At 47.1% G+C, this 24,862-nt stretch overlaps 1 protein-coding gene across 1 annotated transcript; it reads left to right on the top strand.

The window, feature by feature from the left end:
* Positions 1-1,367: 1,367 nt before the first annotated feature.
* On the top strand, positions 1,368-15,151 carry LOC311178176 (caspase-7-like; the record flags this gene model as incomplete). Its single annotated transcript, XM_084244551.1, has 7 exons — positions 1,368-1,397; positions 1,766-1,887; positions 7,031-7,164; positions 7,978-8,106; positions 12,655-12,833; positions 13,520-13,649; positions 14,862-15,151. The coding sequence occupies 7 exons, from the start codon at positions 1,368-1,370 to the stop codon at positions 15,149-15,151; spliced, it is 1,014 nt and encodes a 337-aa protein (XP_084100677.1).
* Between the last annotated feature and the right edge of the window lie 9,711 nt (positions 15,152-24,862).

The following is a 24,862-nucleotide window of genomic DNA, read 5'->3' as shown; positions in this document are numbered from 1 at the left end:
AAAAGTCCCTTAACAGTGAACCCCTCAATTCAAACGAGCGGTGTTCAAGAGTCAACTGTCCTTAAAATCCTAATGGAGGAAGAGTAATAATAATAATAACCACTAATGGGGAGTGCCCTGCACTGTCAGCGCTTTATGTTTATTCATTTAAAGAGAAGATTGGTGTGTTTAACAATTGAATAAGCGGTACCCCTTGAATGATTGCTCTTGGCAGCCTGAGCCTTACAAAAGGGTGAGACAAGACAGAAGGGCCAGGTGTGCTCCGGGCAGGCCCAGCGAAGATGGGCCAGGATAGTCTTGGTGGGCAGTGGGATGAGTGGCCTTAGGGGTCAAAGCCAAGTCTGCGGCTGATGAGGTGATTAGCCCTGGAACGTGTAGCCTTACAAATGTAATAGGCAAGCCCCCCACGCTGACTTGTGCCACACACCCACTCTGGCAAGCTGTTAGAGGGGATGCTTGCTGCTCCCTGGTGATGTTCAGCAGCTACCCAGGAAGATGCTGTGGGCTTCGAACAGAAGATCCTTCTGCCCTCGTGTTTGAAAGGGAAGCTCCAGAAAGCCTGCTGCCACTGAGCTATAGAAATCAGCCTGCGTAGTTAAGTCCAGGGTGACAAGGAAGGAGGAAGAGTTCAAGCTGACTCCCTCCTTTGATGGCACTGGTCAGAGGTTCACTGAGCCCTGCCTCAGCTCAGCCTTCCACCTTTCCCAACTCAGCAGCTTCCCTTTCTCCTATCACACCGAGACCTCTCCCTATTTCCATGCAGCTCAGTCAAGCCCCCTGGTGTGGCCACTTGGTTTGTAGCCTGACATCAGTGACATCCTCTTATCTGTCCCCCAAGGACACATGACCAGGTCCGCTTGTTCCCAGGTGTAGCCCCAACTCCATCCATAGGGCTTCTAGCATTAGACTTCCTGTACGTGTTCATTGAATGAGCAAAGAGAAGTCTCCAGAATTATTCTCCATGGTCCCAATAATATTAAAGCAAATGATTGACTTTCTTAAGAGCCATTTCCCTAAACTCTTCCATTTCTTGTTTTTTTAGCAGTCACCTTGTTTTATCATCATACATCCTAGATTCAGCCTTTAAGGTGAGTATTAGCAAAGGCTCAAGCCTTAAATTCCTCAGGTCAAAGGTAGTATCCTTTTCTGGTAGATTATATACTTGAACTTTAATTTTGAAAATATTTCTGTGCTTTGCTAATAACAATCCATGTTGAAAGTAACCAAGTCTATGTAAGGAGATGAAATGGAAGCTGGCAGGAGTCTTTGCTTGCTAGGACTTAGGCTGATCTCCTCTGAGATAGGGTTATCTCTGTTTTTGAGAAATATTTTAGGTTCTAATCTGAAAACTGCCCCCCAACACCAATATGCTGGTGGTGATGGTGGAGATTCATGATGTGCTGAGAAACAAGATGGCACCTGACTTCTCATGGCCTTGTGCACATCTAGCTTCGGAGTTCCTCCCTCTAAGTTCTGTCCTCAGTATCTAGATCACACCTAAGGCAAGCTGGAAGGTCACAAGGGAACAGTGCTTTGTTCCCTTGGACACCTCCCCACGCTGCATTCTTTCTTCCCACCTGGTGCTCTGGGGTACAGTATCTTCAGTCAGTCACATAGTGCTCTGTGAGCATATTAGGGTGCACACCCGCCTCTGCTCTCTGCATTTGCTCAGAGATGAGACCAGCAGAAATCAGAGTCTGAGAGGTTCCCCTTTGGCCACTGGTGCCCTTAGCACCAACTCTCTGTTTTGCTTTCCAATCTCCAGATGTCACACGATGACAAACCGACTGTGGTGGAAGAGGAGCTTGAAGGGCCTACGCATTTAGCAGCTGATGATGACATTGATGCTAAGCCCGAACGGTCCTCACACAACTCATCAATATTCAAGTAAGTTTCCTGCCATCCAGTGGGACATAGGGTCTCGCAGGCTGCCATGCCTCTGCAGTTTCCACCCACCCTCCCAGAGAGCAGCATTCAGGGAAGGAGGTTTATGCTGCGGGGGTCAGTTTGCAGAGTCCTGCTCTGGTCTGTGATAACTTTAGGGGCCTGGGGTGAGCTCGGTGTGGGGGATCCCTAGCTATGAGGGTGTCCTACTAGGCACTTGTGCATCTGCTTGTCAGCTGCCCAGGACTGAGGCGCAGTCCGTGTTAGAGGCGGTGAGCAGGCAGCCTCGTGGGGAGCAGAGCATGGGCTGCAGGGCCGAATCTGGGCACTGAGGGGTAGAAGGTGTTAGGTGAGTCCTTCCCACCTGTGCGCTCAGAGGCACTCCATAGAAGTGGGGAGCAGCCTGTGTACTGAGCCCCACTTGTTCCTTTCTTGAGTTCACTTGTGTTAATAATCATAATCTGTTCACTTAACAAACTCTTGTAAGGCCAGCACAGTGTTGCACTTAGTCCTCTTAATCCCAGGACATGGTTCAGTTACTTATCACTGTTTAGACAGCAGGGAAACTGAGGCACTCAGGGGTTTAGTAACTTGCCTTTCTGATGACAGTAAATAAGTGGTAGAGTTGAAGTTACAGCCCAGACAGTTCCAGACTGCTCTCTAATGGCCCTGCTGTGTCCTTTTCACTTAGAAGCAGGGCTACAGGGACGTGCAGGAGTCTCCTACCTCCCCTTACCCTTCATCACGGAGGGGTGGTGAGCAGTGGTTTCTCTCAAGAGGCAGGAGCTGTCGTGTGGATCAGAAGTATGTCCACTGGAGAGAGACAGTGAGGGGGTTAAGGCTGAGGGATCTAACCCACACTGCAGAGGCTGGGGAGAGCATCACAGTGCTGCGCTCAACCGCCTGTGCCACCAAGGAGGCCCACACTGGCTAACTTTCGTTTGCACCTTTCCGTGCCTGTCGGTACTTTGCAGAGCAGATGGGATGATTATTACTGACACACTTTGGAAAGCACCAAACACTATAAACATACTACCAATGTTTGTTGTTGATGATTTAGGGAATCTCTGAAGTGGTCATCCACCATCTGTTTGTCCCATTTGTCAGATTCGGGAGAAAGGCTTATATCCATCACCGCGGACTTGAGAGAGGCTCAGGGTGCCCACATCCTAGTTAGGGTCTGTGCCAATAGTTTGCCCATTTTCCCTCTACAAGGTAGCCCTTATTCTCCTTGTTCTACTCCTTTGTTTTGTTCCATACCTAACACTACTCATTGGAAATCACCCCACATCAGCGCCTGGAGAGCTTCTGTTCTTTCACAAGATTGTGTGATTTGATTAATAGACACCCCCCTCCTTTGGTCCCGCTGGGAAGTGGCCATGAACTGGACTTTGTACCTGACTTGTTGGTCACAGTGGGAGTAGGTCACTTTTTGGATAAGCTTATGTCTGCCGGCCCAGTTTTTCACTGAGACATGCCATTAAGGTTTTAACTAGAAATGAGAGAGGTGGGGGCAAAAGGGAAAACTTGTCTGTCAGTCCACCAATGTTTCCAAATACAGGTTTCTCCCGCTACCCGAAAGTAGAGCATTCCTATCGGGTGTGATTTGGTGGGTTATTTTTTGGGTCAGAAAATCCTTAAAATATCTTCCATATAAATGAGTGGTAATAGCAGTCCCCTGCCCAAAAATAACCTGTCAAATCATATCAAATAAGAAAGTTCTGTTTTCCAATTCGTGGTGGGGGAGGAACAGAGGAGGGAACCAACTTGTAGTATTTGGCGTGACATGCAAAAGAAATAAACAACAATTGTCCTATGTTTCTGCAGAATCAGCAGCTAAGGGCTACTTTCAAATAGCTGTGGGGCCTCCCTGGTGGTGCAAGGGGTTAAGTGTCAGCGCTATGAAGCTATCTGCAACTACTGCAGCACAAGTTCAATCCCTGGCCAGGGAGCTGACCCACGTGGCACAGCAGAACCTTCCTATCTTACCCGCTGTTCCCCTCAGTAGTGTATTTCGGTAGCTCTGCCTGTTCTGCTCCCCACTCTCTCTGGTGAATCCTCTCACCACCCTGTATCCTGTACCCCACCTCTTATATGCATAAATAAATAAACCTTCAAAAAATAAAAATAAAGGGGCCTCCCCGGTGGCGAGCGGTTGAGCGCTGGGTTGCGAAGCTGCCCGCAGCCTCTGCAGCGCCGGTTCGATTCTTCGATTCCCGGCTGCTCCCCGGCCACCAGAGGAGGGTCCCACATGGCGCGCAGACCTCTCCTGCCGCCCGCTGCTCCCCTCAGCAGTGTACTTCGGTCCTTCTGCCTGCTCTGCTCCCCGCTCTGGCTCTGGTGAATTCTCTCACCCTCCCGCGCTTCTGACTGTACCCAGTGCTTGTATAAACAAAACAAACAAACAAACAAACAAATAAATAAATAAAACATGCCTCTATTTAAAAATAAATAAATAAATAAAAAAAAATAAAATAGTAGCTGCTCAGAGCAATCCTTCTTTCTTCAGGTGAGGCTGTACTTAATCTCTGCAGCAACCTGGCAGTAAGAATTGGCAAAACGGAAGCAGTGGCACCGGCTCACAGTAGCCACAAAGGGAGAGAGAATGGGGTAAGAGGGAGACCATTGCTGGGAGAAGGGGCTTCGAAGTTCCACAGCTATTAGGAGAGACTCTCGCCTCTCCCTTGCTCATTCTTGTAGAAGATGTGTCTGTGCAATAGATTTTACTCCACTTCACACACACACACACACACACACACACACACACTGCTTTCTGCCTGATGCCTTCTCTACAGTCACTTCCTCCTTTTATTTGTCTCTCACGTCATATGCTTTAAGCTGATCTTCGGGTTTTTGCTTCCCCACAGTTAAAGCACAGATGGAGTTTCCCCAGGCCGGCCCCTCTTAGGAAGGTGAATTCAATGGGATTGAATTAATAATCGCTCTCTGACATGCATCTGTGACCTCAGAAGACCTGGGTGTAACAAAAAGCTATTTTGGTTAGAAGGAAAATTAATATTGACAGACTCAAATCCAGAAAGAGAAAGCAAATATTTAGTTCATCTTGAGAAAGAAGAGCTCTATTTAGGGGCAGGACAGGTAAGGGAAACTGTACTTCGCTGAGATAAGAATCACATTTCATATTCAAAGTTAAACTACTTTTTATATCCACGAAAAGTATTTTCTTTCAAGTGTGTATTTATTTATTCCCCTGTTGTGTTCCATTTTTTTTAACCAGTAATTTTATAAATTCTAACTCGATAGACACAGAGTCTTTTTCTTTTTCATGCACCTTACATTGGAGCCTGTTTTTCTTATAAAAGATACTTGCCAGTTTTGTTTTGCTTATCATTGAGGATGGGCTAGTGCAGCCTGAAAATCAGTGCAGCTTGGTTATTCAGATACTGTTGTATAGTCAGATTGAAAATAAGCCCATATTGCAGAAGATAGGAGACTTTTGTACCTTAAAGGACTTGAGTGCATAAATTGTAGCCTTCAGTATAGTCCTTGTGTGGCCTTGAATTAGCAAAAGAATGTCCAGAGCGAATGAGAAAAGGCAAGTGAGATCCCCAGCACCAACAAATGTTTCTTGTAGTTATTATTACCGATAAAATGGGTACGATTGTTCCGCTTCCCCTACCTCAGAGGCTTCTATTGAAGGCCAGCGAGTGTGTTTTTCAAAAGCATGTAAAGACCCAAGACGATAAAGTGTACATTGTATAAAAATGATGATGTAAAAAATATACAAAAGAAAAGAAAATAAAATAAAATATAAAAATAAAATAAAATCAGTGGATGTTGAATAATAATAATAATAAAAAAGGCTGCAAAGCTATTTTAATGTGCACAGGGCACTCAGGGATGTGGACAAGGTGGCAATAAGGAAATAAATCTTACTCCTTACGCCATGTCCTTGAGCAATGCCGACACTCACTGACCTTTGTCTTTCCTGAGCTTTGAAGGACACTTGGGAGTGGGGACACTCCATGGGAGAAGGCACCTGCTGCCACCCAGTCTCCCATCTCCAGGCCTGGGCAGCATTTCCCTCAGGGAATGCACCTGCCACACACGGCAGTGGGCCTAGACACAGCTGAGGTATGTGGCAGCCTGCACTGTCATGTGTGACCAGGCAGAGGCTCCAGGACAGGAAATTGATGCCAGTGAAGGGCAGTGACCCCCAGCCCAGCCCACACGGGCGATGGGTGCAGACCCCTACCCCAAGTTCTCTTTTGAGCTGCCCCTCTGGGGGAAGGAATGTGAAGAAAAATCCTGACAGGAAACAAAGGCAGAGAGTGGTGTCCAGAAGGTACGAGAACAGATTCAGGGTGTTTGTCTTTTAAAAATAAAATGATATCAGGGAAGAAACTGGGCCTTGTAAACACGGGGAATCATGTCATAGCAAAGTTGAAAATTAGCAATGAGGAAACCGAAGTTTCAACCTGTAGAGCTGATGTGTACTCTGGACCAACACAGGAGGGGGACAGCCACATCCTTTCAGAGATTGAGAGACAAGGGCAGATAAGACGTAACAAAAACTCAAGAGTAAAATGCCCTTGGACTCAAGTTTGCCAGCTACTGAGCTTAGTTTCAAAGTTTCATGCGCATTGTTACATGGAATTGCTTTACATGAATATTCAATAATTTAGCTATTCTACTGTAAATGGACACTCTGATTATTTGCTGGCAGGGACTGTCATTAAGCATAATGGTCTCCACATGTGTGGGGTCTTTTGGTAAACAGTGTTGCTTTTTGGGGGTCCAAGTGGAGTCACTCTGTCTTAGGATACATTTAAGTCCAGTTTGGGAGATGCCAGTGTTTCTCACTGGGTGTACAAATAGGCTCCAACAGTACGTGAGGACTCTGGGTCTGACCGTGATCGCCAGCCTGGTAGCCGCCGTGGTGGGTGTGTGCTGGGATTGAGTTGCGACTTAATCTCTGTGTCTCTAGCATTTAATGAAATTGCAAAGGAGAGCACATTCCATTTAAATATGGCAACTAAGCAGAGACATCTGTTCCTCCCCGCCCCGATCTTTTTTCGAATATATTGCCACTCTCCTGGGCTCCCCTCTCATGCAAATAGTAAGATCAAGAGCCCAGTGCCGGCCTGACATCTTCTAAGTCCATACCTGGTTTTATATTTCCCAGTAAGCAAAGGAAAAGTGACTCTAGGACATCTATCAAGAACCAAGACTTTGAGGCTTCATGCCAGTATAACATGGATTTTGAGAAGGTGGGCACGTGCATCATCATAAACAACAAGAACTTTGACAGAAGCACAGGTAGGTATGTGGCCTATTCCCTGCCAGTTTGTTGAACTTGCATTAAGACTTGTATCAGGGGCCTCCCCTGGTAGCGCAGCAGTTGAGCGCTGGGCTGCGAGGCTGCCCACAGCCTCTGCAGCACTGGTTTGTTCCCCGGCCGCCAGCGAGGGTCCCACAAAAAAAAAAAAAGACCTGTATCAGGTCCTCCCTGGTGGCGCCAGGGGTTGAGACGCAACCTATGAAGCTGACCGCAGCCACTGCAGCACTAGTTCCATCCCAGGGCAGGGAGCTACCCACATGGTGCAACAGACCTCTCCTGACTTGCCAGCTGCTCCCCTCAGCAGTGTATTTCAGTCAGTCTGCCTGTTCTGTTCCCCACTCTGGTGAATCCTCTCATTCCCCACACCTCTGGCCTGTACCCCAGGTATTTTATGCATAAATAAAATATTTAAAAAAAAAGATTTGTATCAGACATTCAGGGGAGAAGTGCTGTGTCCCTATGCTGTGGCAGACACACTTCCGAGGATGTTTTTCACTGAGTCCAGGAGAAGGGCATGCGGGGATTTGGGAATGTTCAGTCTGAGAGGCCTCCATGTGCATTAGCTGCTGTGAAACAGGGACCAGAGGCCAAGAGCAGAGGTGCTGTTTGGCCTGCACTGGAGCTGCAAGTGACCACGCTGAGACTCACCCTTGAGAGGGGACTGAGATACCCACTCCTTTGAGTTTGTTTTCAGTTGCTCACCGTGCACCCAGGAGCTCTTGGCCTGTGCATACCAGCTCCCAGCAGGCAGCAGGGGATACTCATGTTGACCTCTCATGTGATTCCCTCAGGCAATGATCCCCGAGATGGAACACAGAGAGATGCTGAGGCCCTTGAGAAGTGCTTCCGAAACCTGGGTTTTGACGTGACTGTCCATAATGACTGCTCCTGTGCCAAAATGGAAGCTGTGCTGAAGGAAGGTGAGTCTCCTCTTCTTCCGCCCCCACCTGTCTCCCTGCCCCCTGCTCCTGAGAGGGATGGGCCAGGCTGATGCTGGCAGGACACCTTTGATGGCCCCATGGATTTCAGTGTGGGAAGCCTGTCTTCCTCCTGGCCACTCCGTGTCTACCTCTGGGGCCAGCAGGTCTCCTTCAGGAAACTTAGCTTTCCCTAAATAGATGAAGGCAGCTTACATGACAGCAAAGGAAACAGGTTCTATATCTACAGAATCTTCTCTGTTTGAAAAGACTCAATCATAGGGAAGTAACAAATCTGTATCTTCCCATTCAGAACAGTTTGGGTCAACTTCCCCTAGTGACCAAAGGAGAAATAGTCATCACCATAGAGCAGCACCACCTTCTATTTTTGACACAGCACATTCACAAAACCATTTCATTAGACCTTGAACACAAGCACTGCAGGATATCATCATGCCTGTTTTATAAACCCAGGACAGAGCTTTTGAGAGGATAAGGAAAATACCAAAGGCACAGTTAGCAAGGACAAAACCAAAACTCAAGCCATGGTCTCCTGATTCCAGAACAATCGTATTTTCCATTACACCACACTACCTAGTGGACACCATCTAGGGTATTCTGGCTTTTCGAGTGAGCATTTGAAAGTAATACCCTACTAACTCATCAGACAAGACCCACAGTCAAATCATAGCTGCTCTTCAATAAACTGCTAGAAAAGGAATGTGACCCTCTCTTCCAATAGCCTTTCTCATCATTTAAAAACCAGGCAGGCATTTTGGCCCTTTTGTTCCTCCTCTGTTTTTCAATAAGTCCATGGCTGCTGCTAATATCCCCTGGATGTGGACAGAGGATTAGGCAAGTAAGGCCTTTTCCCAGTGGGGGATAAATTGAGGTTCACATCCTGAAGCTTGACCCAGAGAGAATCCTTTTATCCTGGAGGCTGGAATCAGGTTACAGAAAAGCAAACTGGGGCCTCCCTGGTGGCAGAGCAGTTGAGCACTGGGTTGCAAAGCTGCCCACAGCCTCTGCAGCACAGGTTCGATCCCCGGCTGCTCCCCGGCCACGGGAGGAGGGTCCCACATGGCGCACAGACCTCTCCTGCCGCCCGCTGCTCCCCTCAGCAGTGTACTTTGGTCCTTCTGCCTGCTCTGCTCCCCGCTCTGGCTCTGGTGAATTCTCTCACCCTCCTGCGCTTCTGACTATACCTAGTGCTTGCATAAATAAATAAATAATTAAAAAAAAAAAAAAAAGAAAGAAAAGCAAACTGAAGTTCCAAGAATTCAAACAGCTTTCCTAGAGTCCTACAACTAAAGCACCAGGGATGGCTTTCCAAAATAGTAAGTCCAGGGCACCAAAGTTCCTGCAATTTGTTGTTCCTGGAATCCACACTAGCTAAGCAACTTGTGCCGCCAGGCATACACAGAATTGAATGAAAGATAATCACATTTAACCCATTTTTAAATTTTTCATTAAATAGTTGTTTGAGTGCCGCGGACCAGCACAGCGATGGACGATGAGGCCGTCTCAGGGTTGAGAGATTGCGCAGGGTGGTCCGGGATTCGATGAATAAATGACACACAGACACACTTCAAGAGAGTGAAAATCTGAGTGCATCTTTATTAAGCTAGTGGTCAGTATATATATGTTTTTCTAAAAGCATAGGAACAGTGAACATCAAAGAGATCAGTTTGCTCATAGACTTGACAGGGCAGTGATTTATGTCCGAAGTTACACCTGGACCTAGCCTCATTCCTAATTGGACAGGCTATAAATTCTTTCTACTGTTCTATATAATTATTTTCTAGTTGCACTAACTATTACTATTACCTACTCATTTTTACTCATAATTAATTGTCATGGGTGAATTTATTTTATAATGCAGTTAATATCATAGGTACTAAAGTCAAGCACATAATAGAAAGATTATTAAACTAACAATTCTATTATAACACAGTGTTTAGTAATGTTTCATTTGCATTAACCTAATTATTTAGGTATGTTGTTTAATTAGCAATCAATGACCAGAAAAAGGAAAGATTTTAGAAAGACAGTTGTAGCAGAATAAAGTTTGTGGGCCTTGAGAAAGCGAGATAAGGTTCCAGGTGGTCAGCATTTCTTTTAGCTTCTGGTGGTCATTATCTTTTGGCAGGCATTCAGCTTTTCTGCATCTTAGGGAATTTGCTGTTCTCCCCCTGCACGCATGGTTCCTTGCCCACGCTGGACCTCAGGGACCATGGCAACAGCCATTAGCCCTGAGGGTCACTGCAGGGGGGGTGCAGCATTTGAGTTGTTTGTCTTCCTCTCCCCCTCACTTACCCCTGACCTGTTCTCCCACCATCCTTCTAACCTCAGAAACCTGTCACTTTGGTTATCAGTCCATCTCATCCATCCATTCTCTTGTCTTTTCCAAATTTCTTCAGACATTAACCTTGAGACCTGACCCTCTATACCCTGATGGGCCACTTGGTGGAGCAGACTGGGAGCCAGGGGTCCAGCTCTGGGTCCCTCCAAGCTCTGACACTGGCCACTCAGGCAGGTTGGCTTCAGTGTGGGTCCTGCTACCTGCCCCTCCCATGTCCTGGGGTTGGGGTGAGGAGTAGTGAGCAAGCAGGGCTTGAGAAGTGCAGCAGGCAGATGGAAGGACTTGCCCCAGCAGGAGACTGTTCTTATGAAAAGTGAGTCATCAAGTCCATGCCTGAGCATGTCACCAGCACCAAATTCTCACTTGTTGTCCTATAACAATAGTCAGTGGCTGTTTTTCATGACTGTCCCTGCAAACAGTTCCAGTGAAGGCAAAACTCACACTTTCTAGCTCTGTCATAATTTGTCTGATCTGAACATAAACTACGTGGTAAAAGAATTCCAGCATCTTGGACTTCTGTTGGCAGAATCAACCCAGAATCCTTGTACAGGTAGATGCAAGGGTGCCACAGTGACTGGAATGGGAGGGGCCACACCAGGCTCACCTGGCTCCAAGGCTCCCATGTGCCCTTTGGGCAAAGTTAAGGGACTCTCTAAGATTCTGTTATCAGTGATACAAAGATAAATGAGGCCTTCTTTAAGGGGCTCTTGCAGGGATTTAATAAGAGAACTCATGCAAAGTGTCCAGATGTCTGTCGGCACATAGTAGGTACTCACAGACTTCTATGTCTTACTTCACACCATCATTGATCAAGAAAAGAAGAAAGGGAGGGTTATACCCGTGAGCAGCTTGCCGGCTAGTTAGAAAGAATCCCAGACCTTAGATGAGTTTGAGCTGAAGCTGTTATAGAGTAGCCCCGATTTTGAACGGGTTCCTGGCTGTGGGTCCTCACCCACGTGCTTAAAAGGGACTTACGAATACTCCACTACAGGCACACACAAAAGGTTAATAAAAGGTTTATTTACAAGAGAAAAGGAAAAAAGGAAAATGTACAACTCAGGGAGAAAATAGGGAAATAAAGTCTTTAATGCGTCCTACCCGATCCGCCAACCTGGAAACCCAAAGTCACTCTCAGAGCTGGCCAAGCACTGCGAGCTGGCGGAGAGCCAAAATGGGGGACCCCAAAGCCCAAGTGTCTGCCTTTATATCCACCTGGCTGCTTCACCCCACCCTCAGGTCCCAGCCACCTTTCCTTTGGTGGGGATGGGATTTGGAGTTCCCAGTGTCTTTGGCTTTGGCCTGGGGTGGGGCCAAAGCCTGTATGGAATTAGCTTTAGGACAGCCTTTTCCCCTAACAAACCGACCTTGAAGCCCTTCATGGTTCCTCTCCTCAGGATCCAAAGCAACAGCCAGTCTGGCATTGGCTGGAATTTTTGTAAAATTCTTTCCTTTATAATTTTATGTTTTACCTTTTAAATGGCAGTCACATCACAGAACGCCAGGTGTACCACCTTACCTTCACGCGCACAGCTTCACTACATTAAGCACATTCGGGCTGTGTGTGGCCGTTTCCCCATCTTCCCACTCCAGAGCTTTCTTCATCTTACAGAACTGAAACTCTGTCCATTTTAAACTCGAGCTCCCCAGTTCCCCTTCCCCACCCCTGGCCGCCTCCACTCTCCTGTCTGCCCCTGTGACCTTGACCATGAAAGGCTGCCTCAGAGACTGGGATCATAAAGAGTTTATCCTTTAGTGACTGGCTTGTTTCATTCAGCACGAGACTCTGTTTTCTTTATCGATACTTGTGTGATGCGTGCCGGGCCCCTGTGCAAATAGTATCCCATTTCATAGGTACTGGTTTCCTAGGCCAGTCCATACAGCAGAGCGAGACACACAGGCCTCAGTCACCCTGTGTCACACCTGCCAGACAGCAGAGCCAAGTTCAGAGCGTGCCAGGGTGTTGCCTCCCAGCATCTGAACCCATTCCACCCCTCCACACAAATTCTAGAACTCTCCCTTTCTAACTTCTTCCCACAGGTCTGCCTTCTCTCCAGAGAGGTACTCCTCCAACCCCCCCTCCATCCCCTCCCAGAGTCAGTGTCAGCTTCCAGACCTGCAGGGAATACTACAGCTGAGCTCCCACAGGGCATAGATTATAGCTTTTCAATGTCCACATCTCTGGCTTGCAGTTTCTGAACAGGACCACAAAAACTCAGCCTGCTTCGCCTGCATCATACTGAGCCATGGAGAAGATAAAGGTTTAATTTATGGAACTGATGGCTTGACATCAATAAAGGAGTTGGCAGCCCCTTTCAGAGGAGATAGATGCAAAACCCTCTTAGAGAAACCCAAGCTCTTCTTCATTCAGGTAATCCATCACTTTTCTTTTTTTTTTTTTTTTTTATTTTTATTTATTTATTTTTTTTTAAGAGGCATGCTTTATTTATTTGTTTGCTGGTTTGTTTGTTTGTTTTGTTTATACATGCACTGGGTACAGTCAGAAGTGCGGGAGGGTGAGACAATTCACCAGAGCCAGAGCGGGGAGCAGAGCAGGCAGAAGGACCGAAGTACACTGCTGAGGGGAGCAGCGGGCGGCAGGAGAAGTCTGCGCGCCATGTGGGACCCTCCTCCGGTGGCCGGGGAGCAGCCGGGGATCGAACCGGCGCCGCAGAGGCTGCGGGCAGCTTCGCAACCCAGCGCTCAACCACTGCGCCACTGGGGAGGCCCAATCCATCACTTTTCAAAGCCAATACAATTGCAAATGGGAGGGGAGTGCAAGTGACTTGCATATGGGTATGCAGTTCTGGGCTTTGGGTTTCTCTGTAAATGCTTGGCATCTGCATTTGCACCAGATAACAGATTATGAGGGTTTTAAGATGCTGCAAAATTTACCTGCATCACCTAGTAAATTGGTACAGATTCATTCATCAGATTATCCTTGAGCTGCTAGAACATGCCAGGCACCATTTTGGGGGCTCTGTGCTCACATGTGTGTGAGCAGCACACACATTTCTGTTCCCGGCTCCATGGCGTGACCTCTGCTTTGACACTTAGGCTTGCCGGGGGACACAGCTGGACCACGGCATCCAGGCCGATTCAGGGTTTGTCAATGAAACGGATGCTCAGCAGCACTACAAGGTCCCAGTTGAAGCTGACTTTCTCTTCGCCTATTCCACCGCTCCAGGTATCAGCCCCGCTGTCTGCTCTGCTCTGTGTCTCACAGTTCCACCGCCCACACGCAGGCTGGGGACTGTCTTAACAACCCCAAATAGTAACTTAAACCCCAGTCCATTAGCTCGCCCTCCTGGAGGTCAGACATCCAAATGGGTTGCCAGGCTCCCTTCCTTCAGAGGATGTGGGGAAGTCCACATCCTTGGCTTCAGCACTGTGTTTGACCCCTTTGCCTTCCTGGGCTGGTGGCCGCCTCCCTCCATTTAAACTCAGCAGCTTCACATCTCTGACCCCTTCCGTGGGTGCAGATCGCCAGACCACAGTTGGGAAAGACTCTCCTCTTTTAAGGACTCCTGGGATTACTGTGTGTTGGCTGGGTAATCCAGAACAACCTCCCATCTCCTTCCCATTGCCTGGGCCACATCTACAAAGTCCCTTTTGCCTCGTCGGGGAAAATGCTCACAGATGCAGGGTCAGGGCCTGGATCTCTGGGCCATCAGGGTGCCTGATGCGGAGTGTGTCTGCTTTGAGAAAGCTGGATTATCTCACTGTTAATATTATTGGAAATCATACAGAGAAATCTTTCTATAACCTTTTGCAATGTATAGTGTTTTTATGCCTTTTACCACATCTCATCCTTGTAATAATTGGTAGTCGGGAAAGGTGTTTTTACTGTCCTAATTTTACAGGTGGGAAAAAAAAAAATTGAGCTTAAGTAACGCATCAAGGTCAGGCAGAGATTTCGGGTCACAGTGGAGTTATGGCTAAGCCCTGGATTCCTTTACACTCGACCTGTAAACTGGCCCCCCACATACTAGGCACAAGCAGGCCTGCTCGTTTTTTACTAAGGTCGTTCTTACTAAGCCTGAGTCAGTTGAATGAAAATCCCTCCTGTGTTTTGCACAAATCCCATCACCGAGTAAGAATCCTCCCAGCTACAGTAGCTCCTTATCAAATACTAGACACAGAGGTATTGGTTATAAAGAAAGATACAGTGTGTTTGGAAAAACAACTCTGGTCAGATCTACAGATGTATTTTCTGACAATGTTGACTTCACAAGTTTTAAGGAATGTCTCCACAAAGCCCTGTAAGTCTGAGAGGTTTGCTTTCAAGCCTATCAGCTTAATTCTCACGCTGCAGGCAGAATAGGGTGGATGATTTCAATCCAGAGCTTGTTCTGGTCATGAGTCAGCTGGTCCTTGTCTGTCTTCTCTCCCATTGAAGGTTACTACTCATGGCGGAGCCCACGAACTGGCTCCTGGTTCATACAGGCCCTCTGCAAAGTCCTAAACGAACACGGGAAAAGCCTGGAGCTCATGCAAATGCTAACCATGGTCAACTACATAGTGGCCAGGGACTACCAGTCCAGGACCAACAACCCAGACATGAGTGAGAAGAAGCAGATCCCATGTATCGTCTCCATGCTCACCAAGGAGCTCTACTTCCACAAGTTACCGCTTGAAGCACGGCTGCTGAGAATCAACGGATCATTTGTTGACAAATCAGACTTTTAGGAAATATCTGGAAATGCTAAGGTGTTCAAAAATGAAGTGGAGCTCATGAATGAATTATTTAGGTTTTAATTTTAGGAAAATGTGTTGATTCAACAAGGAAAAAAACTTCATGGTGCTTTGTGTGTTTGGGTTTTAGTCTTTTTTTTTTTTTAACAATGTTATACGTTTGATGATGTTATAATTTTCTTGTATTTCCTTCTCCTTGTTGTCCCACTTACTACAACAAACATAACCTCTGCAGATGACTCTTGGTGGTGTCCACCGTGATTGGTGATGACATTGGTATACAGTTTCAGAGTCATATTCGTACCTGGCAAAGAACACCAGGGCTTGACAGAAAATAGCTTGTGTTTACCTGTAGTGCAAAAGGTGGTTATTGAGTGTGATTTGAGTCCTTTTTTTTTTGTTGACTTCGGGAAGCGTCTCATGCACAAATTCCCAGATAAGTTGGGGGAACAGGGAGAAATGTAAGGATTCAAATATGTATGAGTCAGGATCCATGTAGGAAAACAGGCCCATTCTTGGTGTTTCAGTAGAAAGAACTTAATAGAGTAATTGACTTACATAGATGATAGAAGAGAAGCCAAATAAATAGAAGGAGTTGTCACTCAGGGTTTTGAAGAGGTGTGGTTCCCTGTGTCCAGAATCTAGGATTCTCCCCAGGAGCTAGAACCATTCTAGGGGCTGTTGGGTGGTCCTGTAAATGGGTGAAACTTAATGGCAAGATTTTTTACTTTGTTTTCAAGGTGGTATATCTTTTGAATTTTGGATAAATTGCTATTTTATTCAGCCTTAACTGGTTAACAAATATTCAATTTTTTTATTAAAATGTGGTTGCTTCTAACCTGCTCAGTTTGCTTTTCTTTTGAAGTTTTTTATGGCAATGGGAAAATGAGAAAACAGGCTAAGAATTGACTCTACTAACTTGACCTCAATACAAAATACAATTCATGTTTGTTTTGAAGCTGGAACACTAATAAAAAATTAAATTAAATAATCAGTTAGGAAGCTGACACTCTTCACATAAAGGCTTACTCAACATATAAAACTGCCCTTGATTAATTTGGCAACAAAATTAAATGATATACAAATATCTTCTTTCAATATGGAAATTATTTAGGGCCAGTTTATTAAGCTTGTCCCTGGTTTCCTGCCATCTAAAATACACCAAATGTTCAAAATTTAAGTGATCATGAGTTAAGAATCAACATGCATCTACCCTGTTATTCCCAGAGTTCACTTTGGAAAACAGACAATCTGATTAAAGGTCTTTATTGTAGACCTAAGTGCTCTGTAAAGTCACCTAAGTGTTCTGTAACTGAAAGGAAGTATCACAACACTGTTACTTGCCTTGTGGCTTTCATTAGAGAGAGAAACAATCCCAAGTGTCAGACATATTTTTTTAATTCTCTGAGAAGTTACAAGTATTAGGCTTACAGATAAGCTAGAGGTATAAATTACTGTTAAGAATGAGCCTCCGCCCTTCAGTACTTTATTGGACAGAAGTGTTTATCAGGATCACAAATCCTATTCCAAGTTCAGTCACGCCGCCATTCTTAAAGCTTGATCTTTTTAGAACCTGGGATTTTGATGACCTTTCCTGAAGTCATCAATCTGATTGACATTCCTGGTTCTCACTGCTAGTTAGAACCCAACCCCCTCCCTGTTACTCCAGTGGAGTAACAGAGGCCACTGCCACTGTCCTATGAGTAAAACTGCACATATGTGGTGTCCCCACTGGCATACAAGGTTCAAATCTGCATTTCCTCTTTATTTCTTCTCAGAGTGCTGCTCACCTCTTTTAAGCGTTAGCAGTTAATGCATTCACAGCTTTAGGCTCTGCCCTGAACTTTTTCTCAAAGTAAATTTCCATAAACCATCATACATCTGTGTTTATGAAGTATGCCAAATAGGCTCCAAAACAAAGAGCTGGTTCAGTGGATTCTCGTGGTTTAAAACTCAAGGAAACCAAGAACTTTCTATGAAAAAAGACTGTGATGTCCCCTAAGAGGGCCACTGGCTGACAACCCTGCATCACCTGAAATCCTCTGTTACCAGCTACTCTGGTTGCCTTTTGGCTTCCAAGGAAGGAGCACACCCTTCCGCCTAGCTTGTCATCTTTCAGGCCCTTTTCCAGCAAACAGTTGGTCAGGTGAGAATTATGGTGGGCACCAATTTAATCTGTGTCATCAGCAAGGAGACAAATATTAACAGCCTAAGGATAATTGATTTCTGAAGCAATGTGATCCTTATGAATTCTTCAAAGTTCTACAAATCAGAAGATTCTCTAGCACTGCTTGCCATGTCAATATTTAAAATCTTGCAACACCAAGTGCATGCACAGTGAGTCCAGCATCCCCTGGGAGCTTGTTGGAAATACAGATTCTCAGACTCTGCCCGAGACCTACTCAGGAATCTGCATTCCAGCCAGATCCCTGGGGTATCCATATGCAGTTTAAGCTCAGTTTTGAGAACCAGGACCAGTTGTTAACACACTTATGCTTTCCCTTCTCACTGATCATAGATCAGATACTTTGATTAAAAAGAATTAGTGAAAGAACATGTATATTTCAGAGCTTTCAAAGAAGACATGTTTTTAAGCATCTATTAAGGAATGAACTTTGTAAATAAATGTATATTTGAACATATCGCATATTTAATCAACAAGAAAGTCCAGTTGATGGCACTGCAGTCCAGGGGTCTGAGAGGCTGGCAGTGCCCAGGTGAGGGCAGGGTAAATGGTACCATCCTTGGCTTCAGTGAGGGCTCCTTCCTCAATGGAGCGAGACATCTGTACAGTACTAATTGTACAATTTTGAGCAAGTTATTTTTTGCCTCTAAACTTCAGTCTCCGGATTATAACCTTATTCCTTTAAATTAAGGAATCATATTACTTATCCTGCAAGATTGTAGGAATTAAGCAAGCTCTAACATGTAAGGGCCACCCCTGGTGGCACAGGTGGTTGAGTGCAGTGCTGTGAAGCTGTCTGCAGCTTCTGCAGTGCCGGTCAATCCCGGCTGGCTGGTGAAGGTCCCACATGGCACAGCAGACTTCTCCTGTCACTCCTGCTGCTCCCCTCAGCAGTGTATTTCATCAGTCTGCCTGTTCTGTTCCCCGCTCTGTCTCTGGTGAATCCTCTCAACCTCCCGCACATCTGGCCTATACCCTGGTTCTTGTATAAATAAATAAATCTTTAAAAAAAAAAACATGTAAAAAGAAAATTTACCAACGATTATTAGGTATCGTTATGCAGTATAAACTGTTTAATGGTGCTTTGGCTAATGGTCCTGTTCATGACAGAGAAGTACAGTTAGTGCCATGGGCAATTAGTGAAGTCATTGGCTATTTCAAGTGAATGATTGCTTTTTTGCAAATTCACTGATAACTAGTTGACAGGTCACTGGAGATAATAAAGAAATCTGTGCTTGCATTTCAAAGGTATGTTGACTTTTCACAAGGTTTCTTTCATAGGTATTTGGTATCCTTACCAGTTTTTAGTCACTTGTGGCTTTTTGTAGTGGCCCATGCTGTACAGATAGCTTCCCTAGACATCTATAAATCTATTAAGCTTCTCCATGAAAGAGTTTTTTTTTTTAATAATAAATTTTATTTTTATATTCCCCCATACAATTGCAAATGCCCCATTCTGACCCCAATCCCTCCCCTCCCGCCCCCCACCTCCCTGAAAGAGTTTTGTAATACTATTGAGAAAATACGACCAAATAAAAAGCCTGGGACAGGGTAGGTGAATGGATACATGGATGGATGGATGGATAGACAGACAGGATGGAAAATCCATGTATGTCTCACTGGTTTATAGACCTCTATCCCAAATGAATGCAATCCTAAGGTAATTATGTCTCTTTCCCTTTTTGGTTAGGTCTCTGGATTATGCCCTTAAATTGCCGTAGCTTTATAGTTTTATGAAATTCTTAGAACAATAACTAGTCATATCTGGATACAGAACACATGGAAAGCCCACTAAAGACTATTTCAGAGTAGGGCCTCCCTGGTGGCCCAAGGGGTTAGCATCAGCACTGTGAAGCTGTCTGCAACTACTTCAGCACAAGTTCAAATACATGACCATATGAGAATTCTCGGTATGTGGGCCACTACATGTAATCCTGGACTGTTCCAAGAAGGCTTGTCTGCTTGTCCTTGTCTCCCAAGTCTGAAAGTTGTCAGCTTAAAGTTGAATCCTCTCCTCCTGGCTTTGTGAAGACCCTCACTATCTACCTAATACCACCTTAAAGCAGACCTTCTAGAAATCTCTTACTAAAGATGGCATCTTGGCCTTCCTGCTGGCCTATGGGTTAAGTCTCAGCAGCATCACGGGCTACAGCCTGAATTAGATTCCAGGCCAGGGAGCTGACCCACATGGCACAGCAGACCTCTCCTGTCCCTCCTGATGCTCCCCTGAGCAGTGTATTTCTATAAATTCACCTGTTCTGCTCCCCACTCTGTCTTGGTGAATCTTCTCCCCCCTCCCTCCAACTCTAGCCCACACCCCAGTTTTTCTATGCAAAAACTAAAAAAACATAAAAAATGAAATAGATGGTGTCTCGCCTGTCCCAACCCCAGCGCCTACCTTCTGTGAGCCTTACCCTGCTGTGTGCTCTGCAAAGCCATTACCACCACCAACATCTTAAATATTAGTGTATCTACTTTTTAAAACTGTCTCTTCTATCAAAATAGAAAATCCATCCCAATAGGACCCTTGGTTCTTATCATTTCTATCTCCCCCATGCCTAGATTAAGGACTGGCATGGAAAAGTTACCATAAGTTTTTATGGCTCCAATGAAATGTATTAATACTCTCACCAAAACACCTTCAGAGGTCAGAGGTGAAGTCACAGGTCAAGGTAGGGACCTTCCAAAAGGGAGGGCACATGCTTATCTGAAGCAGCAACCACTCCTTGTCCCAGCAAACTTGACAGGAGAGGTGTTTCCAGAGAAACAGGTGTCTGGAGGCTGGAAATCCAAGATGAGGGTGCCAGAACTGTCACGTTCTGGCAAAGCTTTGTTGTGTTTGCAAACTGCAAGCTCTCTGTCTTCTCAGGATAGAGGGGTCAGGAAGCTTGTTTGGTCTCTCTAATCATGCATGTATTCATGTTCTAATCCCATTCTGGATGGCTCCCCCATCCAAGCACCTCCCAGAGACCCCACCTGCCAACTCCATCAAGTGAGAGGTTTTAGCATCTGAATCTGGAAGACATTCCACTGACAGCAAAGCCATGTTGGAAATAGAGTAACTAAGGGGTTAAAATATTCGAAAATTTAGGATGTTCACATAAATCAATAAATTGTGATTATTCCCTTATACTTGCCTGGAGTCTATTTTTTTGGGGGGGAGCTGCAATTGGTATCTAACACTATTATTTTTGGGTGTGCAAGATAGTAATTTGATATAAATATATAGTACAAAATGGTCACTAGTGTAGATCACGTTCATCATCCCCCAGTTACATATATTTGGGCTCACCTTTCTTAACCCTGGAGTCCCCGACCTGGGGAGACTTTGGAGAGGATATTTGGTGGGGTGATTGCCTTATGTCCTGCCAGGCAGGTCTCCCTTTCACACATGGTGTTGCTAGATCATTAAAAGCAGCTACCTCTGGAATGAGTGAAAGTAGTTTGTTCTCAGATATTTACACCACAGTGTAACTGAGTTAACTCCTTGTTCCCCTGAGAAGCCCTGGAGAGAAAAGCATTGGAGGCCTAGGTTGGAGGACCAAGGATGAAGAAAGACCAGTGTGTGTGTGTTTGGGGGTTGTGAGGACTCACGGGTTGGGGTGAAGTGGGATCCCTGCAAGACAGTCTCTCCCTTGCCATATTAACTGGCATATCCAGTGGCTGACACGCGGGGACACTCAGGAAACGTTTCCAGAAGGCTCCGCGCCAGGCCCCGAGGAGCGGGCTGTGTGAGCAAGTGGAAGCCCCAGGGGAAGCTGAGGTAGCGTCTCACAGCCCACGGGTGAAGAACAGCGCATCTTCGAGGGGAACCACTTCTGGGGAGCGGGAACCACAGCAGACCCCAGGGGGCCAAGGGGCTGCTCCCTGGGAGCTGGAAGCTCCCGCAGAGGCATAGCCACCAGGCTGAGGGGTCTGGCAGGGGAGTCTTGGGGCCGTGGGAACCGGGTCCCCACACGCGTGGGAAGGCCGCACCCCAGGCAGGAGGAGGGGAGAGGGACTCTGAGAGCCCCCTTTGTCGAGGCCCAGGGAGTCTGCGGGGCGCCCTTCAGTTTTGGGGCTCGGGTTTGCAGGGCGCCCTCTGGTCACCGAGAGCGTGGCCAGTGCTGCAGAGCGCGCTCCTCTGGGAACCGGGGCGCAGCAGCAGGAGCAGCAGCGCGGGGGCATTTTTTTTGTTTTTCTTTTAGATTTTTTTATTTTAACATTTATCCTATTTTACACTTTTTAGACAATATTTGCTCCCCCCACCCCCTCAGGTGTAGTCCCCACAGAGTTTCCTTCCCCAATGCACCGGGGCACCATCACCACAGCCCCCTGTGCGCCTCCCTCCCTCTGGACCCTCTCCCTCCTGCTCCCCTGCAGGATGTCTCTGGTTTATCAGTGTCTGTTTTTGCTTGCTGTGTTTTGTATGATTATTTTTTTACACTGATGTCTTATTGGGTTCCCCTACATTCCTGCTGTAAGTGAAACCATCCGATACTTTTCTTTTTCCTTCTGGCTTATTTCACTGAGCATCATTCCTTCCAGCTCCATCCACGTTGCTGCGAAGGGCACGAGTTTATCTTTTTTGATTGCTGAATAATATTCCACTGTGTATATACACCACATCTTCTTGATCCAGTCATCTATTTTTTGGGTTGTTTCCAGGTTTTGCCTATTGTAAATAGTGCTGCGGTAACCATAGGGGCACAGGTTTTCTTTTGAATCAATGTTTTTGTGTCCTTTGGGAAGATCCCTAGGAGTGGAATTGCCGCGTCCTATGGTAGCTCCATTTTTGTGGACTGAGGAACCGCAGACAGCTCTCCACAGTGGTTGGACCTGTTTGCACTCCCACCAGCAGCGTAGGGGAATTCCTTTTTCACCACATCCTCGCCAACATTTGCTGTTGCTTGTTCTCTTGATAAGTGCCATTCTCACTGGTGTAAGGCGGAGTCTCACTGTGGATTTGATTTGCATTTCCCTGATTATCAGCAAATGGCGGAATGGCATATGAAAACATGTTCAACATCCCTGATACGCGGGGGCGTTTTTTTAAAAAAGATTTATTTATGCATACAAGAACTGGGATACAGGCCAGAGGTGCAGGGAGTGAGAGGATTCACCAAAGACAGAGCCGGGAACACAACAGGCAGATCCACTGAAATACACTGCTGAGGGGACAGCAGGCGAGACAGGAGAGGCCTGCCGCGCCATGTGGGTAGCTCCCTGGCCAGTCGGGGATCGAACTCATGCTGCAGTGGCTGTGGATTGCTTCACTGTGTGGTGCTTAACCCCTTACACCACCAGGGAGACCCTCGAGTGCGTTTTCCTCAGGGCCAACTTGGCTGAGTGCAGCACCCCGAGCCTGGGCGGTGCACGGAGCCCCGCCCGATGCTCCTGTCCAGGAGTCAGTGCACCTTTCGCTTTCGCTTTTGCCCCAGAACCTCCCAGCACCAGGACAGAGAAGGTTGAGAGCTCCTGCCCCGCGAAGCCTGCAGGAAAGGTAACTCGCGCCCCCATCACGCTGCCTGCCCACTGCGCCCGCCAGGCCACCTCCTGCCTGGCCGCTCGCTACCAGCCCGGCCCCCGCCCCGCCTGCGCGTGGCTGCTCTGTGGGTCCTGAGCAGCATCTGTCCGGGCAAGCCCTGAAGGTCCTTGAAGAAACTTTGGGGAGAGGGTTGTCTGCGCCTCCTGGCTTTGCTTGCTTTGCTGTGCTATCTTTCCTGCAGGCCAGCGAGCTTGGGACACTCCCTACTCCTGGGGATTTGGAAAGAAGGAGGTGGATGTAGACTGGGGGCTGGCACAGGAGCTTCAGTTCCCAGCTAATAGTCAGGGTTCCCATCAGATGGGCTGGGGTTCAGTTCCCCAAGCCCCCTGCTTGTCAGCCCTGGGCCCTGGCCCTGTCTTTGCCTCCTCTGTTCAATGGGGAAAACTGTGATCCCTGGCGAAGGTCCTGCGGGGGTGAGGGAGGTGACTTTGGTGCAGAGCATGCCCAGGCCCCGGCTTGGCGCTCCCGGCCCTCCCTGTTGGGGTACCCCAAGGGGACTCTTAAGGTGAGGTCAAGAATGGAAGTAGAAGTGGAAAAGGGCGGGCAGCCTTACAAAGCCCTTCTTGTGTTCAGCTTTACCATTTATGGGGCAATAATGTCACTTGTCGAATCCATTCATCCAGGAAGTGAGCCCCAAGACTTTCCCTGCACCTCCTGCAGGGCTGTCTACAAGTGCCCTAACCTTTGCCTCCCTGCAGGCTATTTCCTCCTCCAGGACTGAGCCGGTCCTCCGTATCAGGTAGCAGGGCAGATACTGGCACTGCAGTCCTCCGCCTAGTTCAGAGTCCACCCCTGCCCCTTCTTAGCGGTGTGGTAGGGTCTCTTATCTCTTTGAAGAAACGGAAGTTCCTCTTCCCCGAAATGCAGAGCACAGGCCCAGGGTTCAGGCAATGGCCAGGAGCATCAGGGGACTGGAGTTAAGTGCCCAGCAGAACCTCCTCCTCCTTCAAGTGCTACCTACAGTGGACAAGCCCACCTCCCCTGCTTCTCTTCCAGCTCCTTAGGGAGAATGTCTTTACGGGGCAGAAGAGAGCATTCGGGGGGCCTGTTGCCCACCCTTGCTGTCAAGTGTCACTTACGGTTGGCCACATCCCTGAAACCAACCAGCCAGCATTGGGGGGGGGTTGGTTGAATCCCTGAATATGGAACCAATGAGTAGAAAAAAGTCCCTTAACAGTGAACCCCTCAATTCAAACGAGCGGTGTTCAAGAGTCAACTGTGCTTAAAATCCTAATGGAGGAAGAGTAATAATAATGATAACCACTAATGGGGAGTGCCCTGCACTGTCAGCGCTTTATGTGTATCATGTATTAATTCATTTAAAGAGAAGATTGGTGTGTTTAACAATTGAAAGCGGTACCCCTTGAATGATTGCTTTTGGCAGCCCGAGTCTTACAAAAGGGGTGAGACAAGACAATAGGGCCAGGTGTGCTCCGGGCAGGCCCAGCTAAGGTGGGCAGTGGGATGAGTGGCCTTAGGGGTCAAAGCCAAGTCTGCGGCTGATGAGGTGATTAGCCCTGGGACGTGTAGCCTTACAGATGTAAGAGGCAAGCCCCCCACGCTGACTTGTGCCAGACACCCACTCTGGCAGGCTGTTAGAGAGGATGCTTGCTGCTCCCTGATGATGTTCAGCAGCTACCCAGGAAGATGCTGTGGGCTTCGAACAGAAGATCCTTCTGCCCTCGTGTTTGAAAGGGAAGCTCCAGAAAGCCTGCCACCACTGAGCTATAGAAATCGGCCTGCGTAGTTAAGTCCAGGGTGACAAGGAAGGAGGAAGAGTTCAAGCTGACTCCCTCCTTTGATGGCACTGGTCAGAGGTTCACTGAGCCCTGCCTCAGCTCAGCCTTCCACCTTTCTCAGCTCAGCAGCTTCCCTTTCTCCTATCATACCGAGTCTCCCCCTAATTCCTTGACAGCTCAGTCAAGTCCCCTGGTGTGGCCACTTGGTTTGTAGCCTGACATCAGTGACATCCTCTTTTCTGTCCCCCAAGGAC

The sequence above is a fragment of the Talpa europaea genome, assembly GCF_964194135.1.
Source record: "Talpa europaea genome assembly, chromosome: 10".
In the NCBI taxonomy this organism is placed as follows: Eukaryota; Metazoa; Chordata; class Mammalia; order Eulipotyphla; family Talpidae; genus Talpa; species Talpa europaea.
Note: the sequence above shows the minus strand (reverse complement) of the source record. Positions and strands in the feature narration are given on the sequence as shown.